The 16,838-nt window shown below is 36.6% G+C and overlaps 1 protein-coding gene across 1 annotated transcript in view; it reads right to left on the bottom strand.

Annotated features, from left to right (window-relative positions):
* The window catches only part of PTEN (phosphatase and tensin homolog), a 93,273-nt gene that overhangs the window by 35,150 nt on the left and 41,285 nt on the right, over positions 1–16,838 (bottom strand). The window contains exon 3 of the mRNA XM_006880317.1: positions 6,633–6,677. Within this exon, the coding sequence (XP_006880379.1) occupies positions 6,633–6,677 (45 nt within the window). The remainder of the gene's footprint in view (positions 1–6,632; positions 6,678–16,838) is intronic.

The following is a 16,838-nucleotide window of genomic DNA, read 5'->3' as shown; positions in this document are numbered from 1 at the left end:
TAATCCTATGCACAACTCTGAACTCTGCTATATCTTGAGCCAACCTTTTTGTCTGACACACATACCCCATTACCCTAGTCACTGAGTCAATCCATCTTATTCAGGGTCTTCCTCCACCCTTCCAAGCATGATGTCCTCCTTCAAGGATTGGGCATCTTGCAATATACCCAAAGTTCTAATAGTTCAGATTTAAAATACTACTGCTCAAAATGAAGCAAAGTTTTGCATTTTTAGTTTACTGAATTTTGCTAAGAAAAAAAAAATACTTAGCAATGACGTGCATATTTGCATCCTTACTAAATATTTCATTTGTACTGATAAGAAAGTATTTTTATGGCAGGTAAGAAGATGACATCTGAACAATAATCACATTTTACAACTTATTTGTTACAGATCAGAAAAGAGACATGGTCAACTGTAAAGAATTCATAATGAAGCCACAAAAGAAGCAAAATAATGATCAGGCACAAAGAATAAAAAAGACATAGGATAAGAACAACTAAAACATTTTTAATATCATGTGGCTTCAGTTCTCTAAAGTTTCCAAACTTTCTCAGGAGATTAGAATGTTATAGATTCTAAAATTACACTACCACTGGGTATGTGCACATCTTACTAAGGAGTTCCTCTTATATGGTTCATTCTCACAGGCATATGATAATAGTTAGTATCATTTTTACTTTACAGTTGAAAAAGCTAAAATTCAGAAGGGCACTGAATAAATCTGTCCTAAGCAACAATGTTCACATGGCAGAGGCAGGACTCAAACCCAGCATCACCTAATCAGAAAGTTTGTTTTTTTTTCTCAAAGGCAACACACACACACACACACACACACACTACTTACTCCACATTTCAAAGCTAGATGTCTTCTACTACTGTTCTACACTACTACTTAAAATTTGAAAGCATACAATTGTTTTAAAAACAATACTAAACTTTAGTCAAAGTAAGACTTCTTACAATAGTATTTGGCATAAAAAAATCAACAAACAGTGGGGATGAAAAACTGCTATATAAACTTACAAGGAAGTATAATGAATATATGAGAGTATATACTCAGACTAGTAATGATGCAAGTGCCCCTGGGGAGGGGGCTGATAAAAAGGATGAAGACTTTCTTCCTCATTAAATCCTTCCCTGATAAGTAATTGCCTTCTGTCACACACTCACAAAATTTTCTTTTCAATGTTGTGTGGTAAGGATGAAACAAATCTTTTCACAAACCAAAATCAAAGATACACAATCAACAAATGGGATCTGCCTAGAACAAGTATTAGGTAAATGTAACTACTTCCTTATATTCAAAAGATTTTTACTTTTTATTATTGCATCTCATACATTATATGTAACAAGGGAAACGAAGTACTAAAAGGCAATTTTTATGACACTATAGATAAAAAGTGAAAAAAGGGATTAAAATTAATATAAAAGTTTCTAAAAAAATTTGACAGGCATGCTGTTCCTCTCTTCATGAAGCAATTATCAATAAAAATTTTCACAAATAAGTTGTAAATGTTGATCATAGTATGAAAGAATACACAAATCAAATATATGATAGTGTAACAAGGGAAAATTTTAAAAATTAGTACCCAAACAATATAAAAGTTCACCAAAGGCAAGAGCTACATATATACTTAATATTATTATTTATCCCCTCAAAAATTAAATAGAGACATCTATACAAAAGAAACTGATTAAATTCAGTGTTCTTGATTACTATACTGGATTTTGTTAGTAATACGTGGGTAATTTTGCCCTTTTTAAAAATAATTTCTTAAATGCCTAAATAAAATTATGACTTAAAATATAAAATAGGTATCTTAATCATCAGAACCTCCTCTTGAAGGGAACTCTTAATCCATGTTTATCAGAATTGCCATAAAAATTGAACATACTACTTGTTATAATAGTTTTTAAAAATTATTTGAGTGTTTACAAATCATATTGGCATTTCAATCATTCATACATATGAATATACTATTAAGAGTATGCAAGGTGAAAACATTTTAAGATCTTTCCATATATATGCAAACATATATATATTCCATGAAAATAAACTACACATAAAGTAATAAAACAGAAGTATTCACTAATCAAATGGATGACTTACTCAGATTCATAAGTCTAATAGAAGGTGAAGAATATTGGAAAAATAGTATCAAAAATTAAGACATGCTACAACTGGTAGTTCTACAAACATCTGGAGTGAGTCAATTTGGGAGGTTTAAAACAAAACTCAAAATGAAAAGGGAATAAACAGTGTGATCTGCTACCAAATGTACCTGTGTGACCTTGTTCAACTCACTTAACTTCTCTAGGTCTCAGATTCCACATCTGCAAAATGAGAAGGTTCGTCTAAATTATCTCATTCAGGTACTCTCTCTCTAGTTCTGAAAGTCTGTAATCTCATTAAATGGAGAAGTGAAATTAAAACATATGCGCTGAAAGTTACTCTTAACTAAAAAAGAGATAGCTCATTAACCTGGAAATCTAATGTCTGGAAATACAAAAATAAAACAGACATTCAGGCTACCAGGTTAACTCCACTGTCAACACCAAGTCAATGCCATAATCTTAAGTGATTTTTAACAATAATATCTTGACTCTAAGTCTACTCTGGAAGCAAGGAAAAGCTGCATAGAGGTATGAAAACAGTTTCCTTCAATATAATTTAATATACGAATAAATATTGAAAGGGGTAAATTTTGTAATTAGTGTCTTTTTACCTCACTTCTGAATTTCCTTAAAGCACCAATCTTAAGATGCCAAGACTAAACTGACTCCTTAAATGGACTCTACCATTTGACAGCTTTTGTCCCTCTCCTTTTTGGTGGTGGAGATAAATTACATTTTAATTACTTGTTTAAAAAGTACAAAATTTTGTGCTATATACTTCAAAAATCACATGTAACAATTGCAAGGTGGCTCAATGTAGGAAAAAGTTATTGAGAAAAAAAGAAAGTGCTCTGTAAATAGGGATCTAAACTTCAATTGCTACCTAATTTTTATTTATTTAACCTCATTTGCTATTACCACCATCATCATACACATACACAACTCTTAAATGTAATCACAATGGATCACGGTGCTATATCCCAAACAATGCTACAATGACAAGCTTCTTGCATGCCAATCCCTCTGCCTGAACAGTCATTTCCTCTCATTCTAGGCCTAAATCAACCCCTACTGACTAATTATCAGTTGACTATTTCCTTTCTCTATTTCCTTGGGTATATTACCAACATCTTATGTGTCTACTTTTCATTAGACTATACATTACATGAGGGTAGTATGTCATTATTGTTGTTGTTATGTGCTGTTGAGTCGCCTGTGACTCATAGCAACCCTATGTACAACAGCCCTAAACCCTGCTCGATCCTGTGCTAATCTCACCGTCTCTGATACATCTAACCCCATTACCCCAGTCACTGAATCAATCCATCTCAGAGAGGGTCTTCCTCTCCTGTGCTGCCCTTCCACCCTCCCAAGCATGATGTCCCTCTCCAAGGACTCGTCCCTCCTTGCAACATGCCCAAAGCAGGTCAGAAAAAGCTTCAGAATCCTTGCCTCCAAGGAGCAGCCTGGTTTCACCATCTGTAGGACAAATTTGTCCATTCTCTTAGCACTCCATAGTATAACCAATACTCTTCTCCAACACCACAACTCAAAGGCATCAATTCTCCTTCTATTATACCTAGTGATTGGCCAGATGCACAGCAAGTGATTGCAAAGACTATGGCCTGGATCAAGAGCACCTTAGTCTCCAGATTGACATCATTGCTCTTCAGTATTTTAGAGAGGACTTTCCCAATGTAATTCATTTTTTAACTTTCTGGCTGCTGGTGCCAAGACTGTTGATTGTGGAGCCAAGCAAACTAAAGCTGTTTACAATCTCAATTTCTTCACCATCCATCATGCTGCCAGTTGGTACAGTGGTGAGAATCTTTTTTTTTTCTTGATATTGAGCTTCAAGCCATATTGAAGGCTGCAGTCCTTGACCTTCTGTAGCAAGCACTTCTAGTCCTCCTCATTTTCAGCAAGCAGGGTTGAATCATCTGCATAATGCAGATTGTTGATGAGTATTCCACAAATCCCAATGCCACAGGGCCCAGCCTCCCAGATAATCTATTCTGCATATAGACTGAAAAGGTATGGAGACAGGATACAGACCTTGCATACATCCTTCCCAATTTTGACCTATGCAGTGTTTCCTTGCTCTGCCTCATGGTTCAAGTATAGGTCTCACATACGCACAAACAAGTGTTCTAAGATTCCTATTCTCAGTTTGCCACAGTTTGCTGTGGTCCACACAGTCTAACACCTTTGTAAAAATCTTTCATCTGCTTTTTTCCGTAAAATGCTTGTCTGTCAGATACTGTTCTAAATCTGAACATTCAGGTTAAGACAGACTAGGAAGAAGGATTAGCCATCCACTTCCAAAATAATAGGCCTTGGGAAACTCTAAGTACAATATAACACGCTTAGACTAGCAGACAGGGCAAATGAGGCAGAGCTTGCAAGTATGGAAGACACCAAAGAAACAGCTGTAACCTGACACTAGTGATTGGAACACTGAATGTAAGAACCATGAATATAGCAAAATTGGATATTGTTAAGGAAGAAAGGAACACATGAATATTGACATACTAGGTATTGGCAAGATGAGATGCACTGGCATGAGTCTGACAATCATATGATTTACTATGCTGGAGATGAAAAGGTGAGGAAGAAGGGGGTTGCTTTCATAGTTAAAAAAGTCATTTCTAGATCCATCTTGAAATACAATATTGTGAGTGACAGGATAATATCTATACACATACAAGGAAGTCCAATGAATACCACTATCATTCAGATATATGCACCAACAAGAGCCAAAGAAGCGGAAACAGAAGATTTCTACCAACTTTTGCAGTCAGAGATCGATCAAACATGCAATCAAGATGTATTAATAATAATGGATGACTAGAATGCAAAAGTCGGGAACAGAAAAGAAGAATCAGTAGTTGGAAAGCATGGACTTGGTGACAGAAATGAGGCTAGAGACAGAATGATAGAATTTTGCACGATCAACAATTTATTCACTGCCAATAAGTTTTATAAGAAACAAATGCAGGGTAGATATTATCTTCAGTAATTTCTGTATTCCAACATGCTTTCTAGTGTCTAGCGTGTTTGGTACCCTGTGATTTAAAGAGAGAGGGAAAAAAATCACTGGAAAGCAAAATCACTGCCATGTAGTGCTGGTCTTAGTAACTCCTTGTTTTCAGAGAACTACACTTCCTAGTTTTCATAGCTATGAATTTTTGGAAGTAGATCTATAGCTTTTTCCTGGGACCCACTGGGATCCATTCTAACCATCAATCTTTTGATCTTCCATGTGAGAAATCATTTACTCCATACTCTGGGGCTCTTGAAAACTCACTGCTGTTGTGTGCAACAGAATCAATTCTGACATACAGGAAAAAAGAATTGCTCTAGAGGGTTAGCCTCAACTGCAATTTTTACAGGAACAAATGGAAAGGGGTTTTAATCCATAAACTGACTAGTGGGTTTGAACCACAGTCCTTTCAGTTAACACCTGAGCACTTAACCACTGTGCCACCAGGGCTCCTGAAAACTCAATAGGAGTAAAAATTTTGGTATCTATTCCATTCTCATTACTTACAAAGTTTTGTGAAAGCAGAAAGCTAAGTATAATAAAGACAAAAAAGGCAACATGCCATAATACACTAACAAGACACAAAATCTTTCATTCTTTTCGTGTGATGATGCAAATGTCTACTAAAGGCTGAACACAATCTTGTTCTGAGAGACGATAAATAAATTAAAGAAATTGTAGCAGTGATCCAGTATATGTATATATATCTCCAACATTAAATTTTCTTTCCTATAGCATAATCTGTCAACAACAGCATAGCATAATCTGTCAATAAATAGGAAATTTAAAATAGAAAACTAATACACAGAGAAAAATAATACATTTCTTACATTATTCTTTAACATCACCAACAAAAAAATTATCAAATGGCCAGTATCTGACATAGGAAAAATAATCTTCAAGGTCAAAGTGGTAAAGTACTTTCCCCCATTTTTTCCCCATTCTTTCCTTTTCACATCTCTATTCTTAAAGTCAAAAGGGGAGAGAAAAACCCAACATAAGGTCAGTTAGCTCTATCAAATTCAACACTGCCACAGATAAACCACTCAATTCAATAACTTTAATCAACTTAATTATGTTACATGTAGTTAAGAGAATATCCTAATACCTCTACCAATAGACCTGAAGACACTGAATACATACAATTTTATCAACTCTGCAGTCTACCTCCACGAAAGATGATACCAATGATTTAACAGAAGTCCAACTTGAATTATACTTTTAATTACCCTATAGTTATAAGCTCAAAGATGGGCTAGATGCCAAGTCACTGAAAACAGATCAATGTCGAGATACTTTTCTTTGCTACACTTCCTAAATAATCAATCAATGCTCTCAATCAAACTTTTTGACCTGATACTTTTATTCTGTTAAAATGCACCTTGCTTTTTCTTTATATCTTAAAAGGATGTAACTTCCATCTAAGAATTATTTTAGAAGATACTTGTAAATACATAAAAAATATACTTACAGATTGTATATCTTGTAATGGTTTTTATGCTTTGAATCCAAAAACCTTAAAAAAAAAAAAGCCACCATTAACAAAATTAAGCTAACAATTATAATTTACATATTACTGAGAAAAACAAAAAAGTGAGGTTTTTTTCTAAACTCATAATAATTAAATAACTTCCAATAAATACTCTATGGGTTAAAGCTAGTAATAGCACTATTCTTAAGTAATTGCATTAACACAAATCTGAAGTAAAGCACGAGTTTTTCATAAGATAAATATTTTCATTTCTTGTCCTTGATATAGCAAGAGATGATCATTAAGAAATAGCATGCTTAAAAGACAGCATTAGAATTAAGCTCAAGTTCAACTAGTAATATAGTTTTCAAGAAGCAATCACATTTAGTCAAATACTCTTAAAAGGAATTCTAAAAATGCAGTCATTGTTTCTTTCAAACTAAAAAGTTCTATATTTGAAAGATTAAAGTAGTAACTATTAATTCTACAGAAAGCTTACCCAAAGCATTAACATTCTCATTTGACTTTCATAAGCATCTGAGATGTAGAGCTTCTTAAAATTTTACAGATGGCCCAGCAGCAATAGCAAAGTTCAACAGTGCGGAAGACTGGAACTCTTATTCACTGCTGGTGGGAGTGTAAAATGGCAGAGCCACTTTGGAAGGTGATCTACTGCTTTCTCAATTAGAAACAGAAATACCATTTGACCCAGCAATTCCACTACTGGGAATATACCCTAAAGAAACCAGAGCCATGACACAAACAGATGTATGCACACCATGTTTACTGTTGCATTATTCACAAAAGTAAAGAGACAGAAGCAACTCCATCAACGAATGACTGGATGGGAAAACTGGTACATTCACAAAATGGAATATTACACAGCAATGAAAAACAATGAACTTGTAAAACACTACACAACACGGACAGCCAGGAGGATATTATGCTGAGTGAAATATCTGTTATAAAAATACAAACATTATATATTTGCATAATATTGCTGTATTTGCTGTTATAAAATAGGACCAATATAGGGGTAGATTGGGAAGAGAATGGGAAAAGAGTAGAAAGATAATGAATACAGCATTAGGACAGAGTGGAAGAACTGTCCAAAAGGAATATATGATTAGGCATTAAATGTTTGACAACAGTCTCAAACAAGGAATACATTGCAGGGTGGGCTGAAGGAGGGAAAATATGACAAAAATGGGTTATAAAGAGTGTAAGGGACTTGAGTGGGGTCATACAGCAAATCAGTCCTAGAATCTCTATTTTTAAAAAATCCGTCCTTAAAATCCATCATTTGTTACAATCCATCATTTGTTATATTGGGGATTGGGAGAAAACTTAAGAAAAGAGGGGGTAAATTATGAACCTGCATTGCAACAGATGAAGGAAAGAACTGTTTAAAATGAATATATAATTGGGCATTATTTGCACCACAACAGTCCAGAATAAGAGATGCATAGCGAGGGGGGAGGGGGGGCACTGTGCAACAATGAATGAAATTTTTAAAAAGAAAAGCAAACGTGGTGGGGAGGGAGGAAAATGTGCAACAATGAATGGAAATCCAAGTTTTCTGTAAACTTTCATTAAAATTACAATAAAAAAATTATAAAAACAAAACAACCATTTGTTAAGAAACTAAACAGTCATTCAGTACTTTACTACATGCCAGGCACAATTCTAAGAACTTTATATAAAAATTATTTAATCCTCCACTCTATGAGGTAGGAAAAGAAGGGTTCAAAACATATGCTGTGCTGTGACTAGGTGCTGTGAAAGTGACTTCAAGTGATAGAAAGCAAACCTATGTAGCAGAGTAGAACTATTCCACAGGGTTTTCTGGACTGTAATTTTACAGGAGCAGAGGGTCAGGTGTGTCCTTTTACAGAGTTATGAGGTGAGTCCCAACTACAAACCTTTTATTTAGAAGCCATGCACTTAACAATTACACACCAGTATTTTAAGTACTTCACATACGTGTGCACGCACACACACTGGTTTAAGGCTCCACCTTATGTGAGGAAGTGAGACAGGCAATCTCCGCCTATACAAACCCACTGGAGGCTCTGCTATAGTCAATTCCAACCTGATGCCACATAACAACACTAACCACCATCTTATGAGGTTGGTAACAGCAGGGTTAGAGAGTGTAAGGTTAAGAAACTTAAAATAGGAGGGAGGGATTGTAAAACAATGAAAGAATTTTTCTTTTACTTTTCCAAAAGGGGAGTGTACTGGGGGGAGAGGGTTGGGAGGGGAAAAAAGTACAACAATGAATGAATTGAAATCCAAAGTCTCTGTAAATTCTCTTTGAAATTAATAATAAAAAAAATTTTTTAAAAGTTACAATAGTTAGAGAAGAGCATTAACTAAACTAAAAAGACAAAGTAGAAAACAGATTTTTTTTAAATCTTCAAAAGTGTTCAAAGTAGGAACTCTAGAGACGATACAATAAAGAGTGAGGAGAGGAAAAATTAAATTTAAAATCTCAAAATATATACCTCAAGAAAAAAATCTAAAACTGAAAAACATCAGTCTCTAAACTTAAAAGCACAACGTGCACACCCACGTTTATGGTGGCTTTGTTCGCAATAGCAAAGAGCTGGAAACAACCTAATTGCCCATCAATAAACGAATGGATAGAGAAGCTCTGGTATATTCAAACAAAGGAATACAGCACTGAAAAACAAGGAACTCATGAAATATTATGCAAAATAGATGACCCTGAAGGACATTATGCTGAGTGAAATATCTCAGTCACGAAAGGACAAATACTGCATAATGCCACTATTGTAGAGTGGGACTGACATTGGGGTTGAGGGAAGACAGAAAAAGAGGGGAGAGGAATGATGTATATTGCATTGAAACAGACAAGGGAGAGAACTGTTTAAAAGGGATATATGAATAGGTAGTATTGTCATGACAGGAGTCCAGAGTGAAGGCTGAATAGTGGAGTGGACTTGGGGGGAGGGATTACAAAACAATGATAAGAGTTTTTCTTTTCAAGGAGAAGAGTAAATTGGAGGAAGGAGGTGGGCAGGGAGAAAAATACAACAATGAATGACTGGAAACCCTAAGTCTCTGTAAACTTTCATTAAAATTAATAATTTTTTTTAAAAGCACAATAACTTATAAATTAAACCCAAAGATAATTTGTGAAATGTCTGAAGAGTGAAAAGACAAACAGAAGACACTAAAAGTAGCCTAAAAGAAAATAGCGTTTCATAAAAGGATTTTATGGTATAGCCGCTGTGGAGAAGAGTTTGCTGATTGTGAAGCAATGCTTTTATTGTCTATAACAGCTTTCCCAGTCATTGATTTTTACGTTCACCACTTGGCAGGGCTAGGAAAGAAAATGTTTTGTTAGGTGCCATCAAGTCAACTGTGACTCATAGGTAGCACAAGAATAACAGATGTTAAACCTTGCCATGTACTGCACCGCTCTCACTAGCTCTGATACACCTGAACCCATAGAGTCCTTGTGTCAATACATTTTGTGTTAGATCTTTCTTTCTGACTCTCCATCTTTTCCAGCATGATTCCTCCCCACCCCCCACCCCCCACCCCAGGGCTGGTCTCTCCTGAAAACATGCCAAAGCATGTGGAACAAAGTTTCACCATCCTTGTCTCCAAGGAACACCCTGGTTGCACTTTCTCTAAGATTTGTTTGCTTTTTTGGCAGTTTATTTGGGACTCTTCTCCAGCACAATTCAAAGGCACTAATAGAGAAAGCAACTGAAAACACCATAACTTAGATTAGGTGCACCTTAAACTCTTGCTTCTGCTCATGCAAAACCTATACTTGTACAAGGAAGCAGTCCTCAAAACAAAGTGAGGAAACACTGCATGGTTCAAAATCAAGAAAAAAGTGCATTAGAGATACCTTTTCGATCTATATGTGGATTCAGGAGGCTGAACTTTAATGCAACATCAGAATTGGAGAAAGATTCATCAACCACCTGCAATACCTGAAGTATCTGCTGCAGAAAGTCAAGGACTGTAGTCTTCAATATGAATTGAAGCTTAACATCAAAAAAAGATTCTCACAACTGAACCAATCAGGAGCATCATGATAGATTGAAGAGATTGAGATTGCTAACAATTTCAACTTGCTTGGTGCCACAACCAACACTCTTGGCACTAGCAGTCAGGAAATCAAAAGATGAATTGCACTGGAAAAATCTGCTGTCAAGGGACCTCTCCAGAGTGCTGAAGAGTTAGGATATCAGACTACAGACTAAGGTGTGCCTGATTCAGCCCATGGTCGTTTCAATTAGTTGCTATGCATCAGAGAGTGGGACAATGAATAAGAGTAACTGAAGAAGAATCAATGCCTTTCAGTTGTGGTGTTGGTGTATTGTACATGGACTAACGAGAACAAACAGGTCTGTCCAGAGAGAGTGATACCAAATTATTCCTCGGAGGCAAGGATTTTAAAGCTCCATCTGACAAACCTTGGGCATGTTGCCAGAGGGAACAGCCCTTGGAGAAGGACATCATACTTGGCAGGACGGCAAAGGAGAGGAGGAACACCCTGGATGAGATTAACTGACACAGTGACGAAGGTAATGGGGTCAGATTGTCAGAGATAGTGAGACTGGCTTAGGATAGGGAAGGGTTCCAAGCTATTGTGCATAGGATCACTGTAAGTTGCAAGCGACTAGACAGCACACAACAACAGTCTTTAAAACTGATATGAAATAGCATATGTGTATGTGACTCATGATGGAACTGTTTTTCCCCCATCCCATCAGATTTAAACTAACCAGCAGAAGATGGGAATCTCACAGCAAGGAAGGAGAGACTGTAGCTGATGTCTTTCTGGCCAGAGATTCCTGAATCAGTCAAACCAGGAACAACAGTCAAGAGTGGAGAATCTGAGACCAACACGAGATGGACCAGGCAAAGGGACTGTTAACCCATGGAGCCAGAGTTAAGGGCCTTTGAGGGAAGACACACTGTGAGAGGAGACACCATAATTGGCAGGACTAAGAATTCTGTAACATGATCCTGCAACTCTAGGCTTAAGATCAAAGGACCTGCAGTCATGCTAAATAAGCTGTCCTGACTGAGGAGCTAATCCTGCTGCCAACCTGAATTGTAACCTGTTAAATTCCCTAATAAATGCAAGTATAATCTTAAATATGGCTCTATGAAGCCTATGTGGCCATTGTCATAGATTTCAGACTCAGTAGTAGAATAGTAAAGAGTCCTAGTAGGGATGCCTGATGTTAAAATTAGTAGAAATAGATGCTAAGCTTATAGGAATTACTTCTGTCCTATAGATGTTGTTGATGGGAACAGTTCTGCTATGTGGCGTTAACCAAGGTCAGATGCAGTCATTCTCACACTGATCTTACACTTTTTACATGGTTGTTCCTTAAAAAATTATTCTATGACTCAGTAATGCCAAAATAAATTAAGCAGGAATGCAAATGCATATTTGTACACCGCTGTTTATTGCAGCACTATTCACAACAATCAAAAGATGCAAATTACTTAAATGTCTATCAACAGATGAATGGATGTGCAAACTATGGGTGTGGGTGTGTGTATGCAATGTCATACTGCTCAGCTATAAGAGAAAGGAAATCTTGATAAAAGCTTTAATATAGATGCAAAAGAAGCAGATGCAATGTAAGGTTGGCCAAGTCTGCCTTCTGCCTGCTTCAAAATGGGGAACTTTCTTCATCAATAATATACACAGCAGCAAACAGCTGTGAAGTCAGACTTGAAACCCCCGATGCTTCTGCACCTATTTCCATCAATCACTGGGTTTGATATTCACTGTTGATTCAAAGACTTTACTCATAGTTGCGGTACCAAGAGGAGGGCTTATTAGGGAAGTACAGTGGAGAGTGGGAGAGGCAAACAATACCACCCAATGCAAGTCTAGGTTTTAGCCCAGCTGTCCCAAGGAACAAGTTCTCAATTAGTCCAGCCTCCAGTTTCAGTTCAGCAGTTGGCTTTTCCTTCCATCATTGAGGAAGAACAAAACCTTTAACTGTGGCCTTTACTTCAGGAATCCCCCTGTTGCACCTTGACTCAGTTTCTCCACAGCAATGCCACAGTCCCTCTACCATCAACAGGGTCTCAGGGGAGCTCTGGTGGCCTAGTGGCAAGGAGCTGCAACTACAATCTCAGAGGCGCACGATTCGAATCCACCAGATGCTCTGCCGGGGAAGGAGGGACAATCTCCTCCTGTACCAGTCAGATCTTATTTGATGGTACACTCACACAAAAATAATAAAATAAAATTAAAAAACAAAACAGGGTCTCACTCTCACCAGCATCTTGCTCCTGTCTGCCTCAAGTCTTGCTGCTCACTGTAGGAAACACACTCTCTCTCATATGCTAGTCCCACAGCTGTTGATGATATGCAAGACCATGTGTCTGCAGTTAAAGTAGCTGGAGATCAGAGGAGGCTAATACAATGGCTAGAAAAGCCAACTTTTAAGCTAACACCACAATAGATTATCTGGGAAAACATGCTGAGTGAAGTCATTCAATCAAAAATAGACAACTTCCTCAGAAGTCAACAGTGAGCATTTTGAGGCCTGGAGTGTAGCAGATCCAACTTTAAGAAAACAATTAATATTCCTTCTTAATGATTTCTGTTCATATGTTCAGGTGTTTTGGCTTTGAATGTACTAGTTGATCATCTTTGTTCAGCGAAAAGAGGAATGAGTTAATTCCAAGTTTGCGATCTCTCCCAGAAGACAAAAGTACAGTGGGCAAAGGTGTTTAATTCATAAAGTTAATTAATGCAAAGCAGCACTATTTTAACCCATTTCAATCTTCATTTCACAAAATAATTTGCAACTCTGTAGACCTTCCTGAAGAAGAGCTCTCCTTTCTCTTATTTCCCTTTGCTTTTGTGTGGCCACATTTTTTCTGTATCAATCATGTGCTGTGGGTGAAGGGAGTGATCTTAACTCTTTGTTTTCCAAGTTTTGCTTATCTCTTTAACACTCCTTTCTGATCTTAAGATATTTGGAACAAATACCATTTACTGTTATGTGGTATTTTGAATTCTGTATCAGCTTTTTAGAAATGGAGTAAAGATTAACTAAAAGCCTATCAAATTTGAAATTGTACTGAGCAGTATTGAACATTAGTCTATACCAGTGAAACAGGTTATAGTCCCAGCAAATTTGCTAACTTTTTCTTTATTTTTTTAACTTTTTCTTTAACAGTAGGATGTACACATCCCAGTATAATAAATGTTTTTCAAGTGTGTTTTTTCTTTTTAAAAAAAAAGACAACTTACATGAAATATCTAGAATAGGTATGCACATAGAGAATAAAGTTAGTGGTTAGTAACTTTACTAACAGGCTGGTCCATGAAGTTAAAAGTAGTTTTCCTTGCTTTGTTGTTGTTATGTGTTGCCAAGTCACACGCAACTCCTAGCGACCCTAAGTACAACAGCTGTAAATCCTGCTCTATCCCTTGCCAATCTCATTCTTTCTGACACACCTACTCCCATTACCCCAGTCACTAAATCAATCCATCTCAGAGAGGGTCTTCCTCTCCTGGGCTGTCCCTCCACCCTCCCAATCATGACGTCCCTCTACAAGGACTGGTCTCTCCTTGCAACATGTCCAAAGGATGTCAGACAGAGCTTCAGAATCCTGGCCTCCATGGAGCAGCCTGCTTTCACCCTCTCCAGGACGAACCTGTTCGTTTTCTTAGCAGTTCATGGTATATTCAATACTCTTCTCCAGCACCACTGCTCAAAGGCATCAACTCTCCTTCTATCATCCCTCGTGACTGTCCAGCTTTCTGATGCATAGCAAGCAAATGCAAAGACCATGGTCTGTATCAAGTGCACCTTAGTCATTACTCAATTTATGTTAAGGGTGATGGAAAAATTAGAACTAGTGGTGACAGCTGTTGCACAATGACAAATGTGATTAATATCACCAAATTTTACAGGTAAGAAAATGCTGACATAGCAAACGGCATTATATAAATTTTATTATAATTTTTTACAAAATAATTTTAAATCAAAATAACTTCACTTCATTTAATCAGAAACAGCAGCAGCCAGAAAGCAAAAGAGCAATGATCTTATTAATTCAAATCAAGAGGAACTAAAAAGAAAACTCCTAGAATGGTGGTAAAGGGGAAGTTCACACATCCATACAGAAAGCCTAGAGAGCAATTAATGCAGAAAAGGGCAGATCAGAAGGTGTCCAGAGAAAATGAAATTGATATAATAATCTAATGTGCTCAAATATGCTTACAGGAGATTTATTTAACTGAGGGGAATCACAGTATACTATACATCAATATATTGTGAGAGGCATTCATTTCATTAATAACATAAACATTTAATACTCATATAACCAAAATTCTAACTACCAGGAAAAAGAAGGGTAAGAAGAAAGTCTGCAAGGATTTGCATGGTGGCAGGTGAAGAAGGATGTGAAAAATCATGATACTCAAGAATATAAGCAATACCTGTGACTTCTGTTGTTACAGAAATTAGGTATTTTTATGTCTTATTACAACCACTGCCTGCAGTAATGCAATAGTAAAATTTTCAGGTTTCATGCAGGAGTACCAGAGTTGGATTCTGACCAACGCATCTTACATGCAGGCCGTACCTGTCTGTCAGTGGACCTTTGCATGTTCAGCTATGATGCTGAACTGGTTTCCACGGAGCTCCCAGATTAAGACAAACTAGAAAAAAGTCCTAACTATGTAGATCTATCTGAAAAATCTAGCTAAAACACTGTGACCACAATTCTCCAATTCTGTCAGGTTGTTACACCATGAGTCAGGGGAGACAGCTAACAATAAATAACAAGTTTCAGATTTCAAAATACTGTTTGCCCTCAAACTTCATAATTAAGCCAAAAGAGACTTGCTCCTACATGTTGTTAATATGTTAATAATACTACACCACAATTTTATTTTTAAATATGTGCATGACTATTCAAATTCAAATTATCAGACCTTATAGTAGGGGAGTGATCTGCATGTTACTGATTTTTATAGCTTTGATATGTGTGTGTTTCTTTGTCATGTACTCTTTGTATACAGCACTTGTCTGTCAGTTGTACTAATAATGAACAGCTACCATATTAAGACTAGGAAAAAGACTGGCCATTCACTACTAAAATAGGCCTTTGAAAGCCCTAGGAACTATAGTAGAACACTGTTAAGATATAGCACTAGAGAATGTCTTCAGAATGTACATTTTAAAATGAGGAAAAACAGCTGCAAACATCTATATGGAACATATGAAATATAGATTTAGAAAAACTAGACTTTGTAAAAAATTAAATGGTACACGTAATGTTCAGTGTTCTAGACATTAATGAGTGGGGATGGATTAGCGTTGTTCAGTTTGAATCAGACAATCATCTAAGTCTACTGATTAGCTAAGGCTTGGTTTTGCCATGCTTCAAAAGCTAAGCATTTTCCTTTCTACAGAAATGCTATTTATGTAGATAAACTAAATATATTCAACCAGATTACATTTACGTCTTACTGGAAAGTATGGGAGTCACTCTGATACTTAAAGGTGAACTGCTGTATCCTCTATCTCTCCTTGGTATCCTTGTGTTTTTATTCTAAAGTTTAGTTGTTACAGGGTTCTCATTTTTTAAGTTCTTGAGAAATTGATAACAATAAATAAATGCAGTGAAATATCCCAGTCACAAAAGGACAAATATTGCATGGTGCCACTGTTGCAGAACGGGACTGACCTTGGGCTTGGGGAGAGACTAAGATGGGTTCAATAATGTATACTGCACTGAAACAGAGAAGGGAGAAAATGGTTTAAAAGAGATATGTGATTAGGTATTTCTGTCATCACAGGAGTCTAGAGCAATAGCTACATGGTGGAGTGGACCTGGGGGAGGGTTTGTAAAACAATGAAAGAATCTTTTACTTTTCCAAGAGGGTAGTGTTCTGGGGTGTGGGGGGAGCCTTGGGAGGGGAGAAATCTACAACAATGAATGAATGGAAATCCAAACCCTCTGTAAATTTTCACTGAAATTAATAACAAATTTAAATTAAAAAAAAAAGTTGGAGTAAGGATGGCAATGGATTTATAACTGCTCAAGCTAATAACACTATATCGTGGCATGGAGGAGGAATAGTGGAAATGTGTCCACATTTACAACATTCCTCTTACCAAACCCATTTATGGAAAACAGGTACTGCATTGGAACATATATCTCTGGATT

The sequence above is a fragment of the Elephantulus edwardii genome, unplaced genomic scaffold (genome assembly GCF_000299155.1).
Source record: "Elephantulus edwardii isolate Elephantulus edwardi_28Jun2011 unplaced genomic scaffold, EleEdw1.0 scaffold00007, whole genome shotgun sequence".
In the NCBI taxonomy this organism is placed as follows: domain Eukaryota; kingdom Metazoa; phylum Chordata; class Mammalia; order Macroscelidea; family Macroscelididae; genus Elephantulus; species Elephantulus edwardii.
This window is presented reverse-complemented; position numbering and strand designations above follow the sequence as displayed.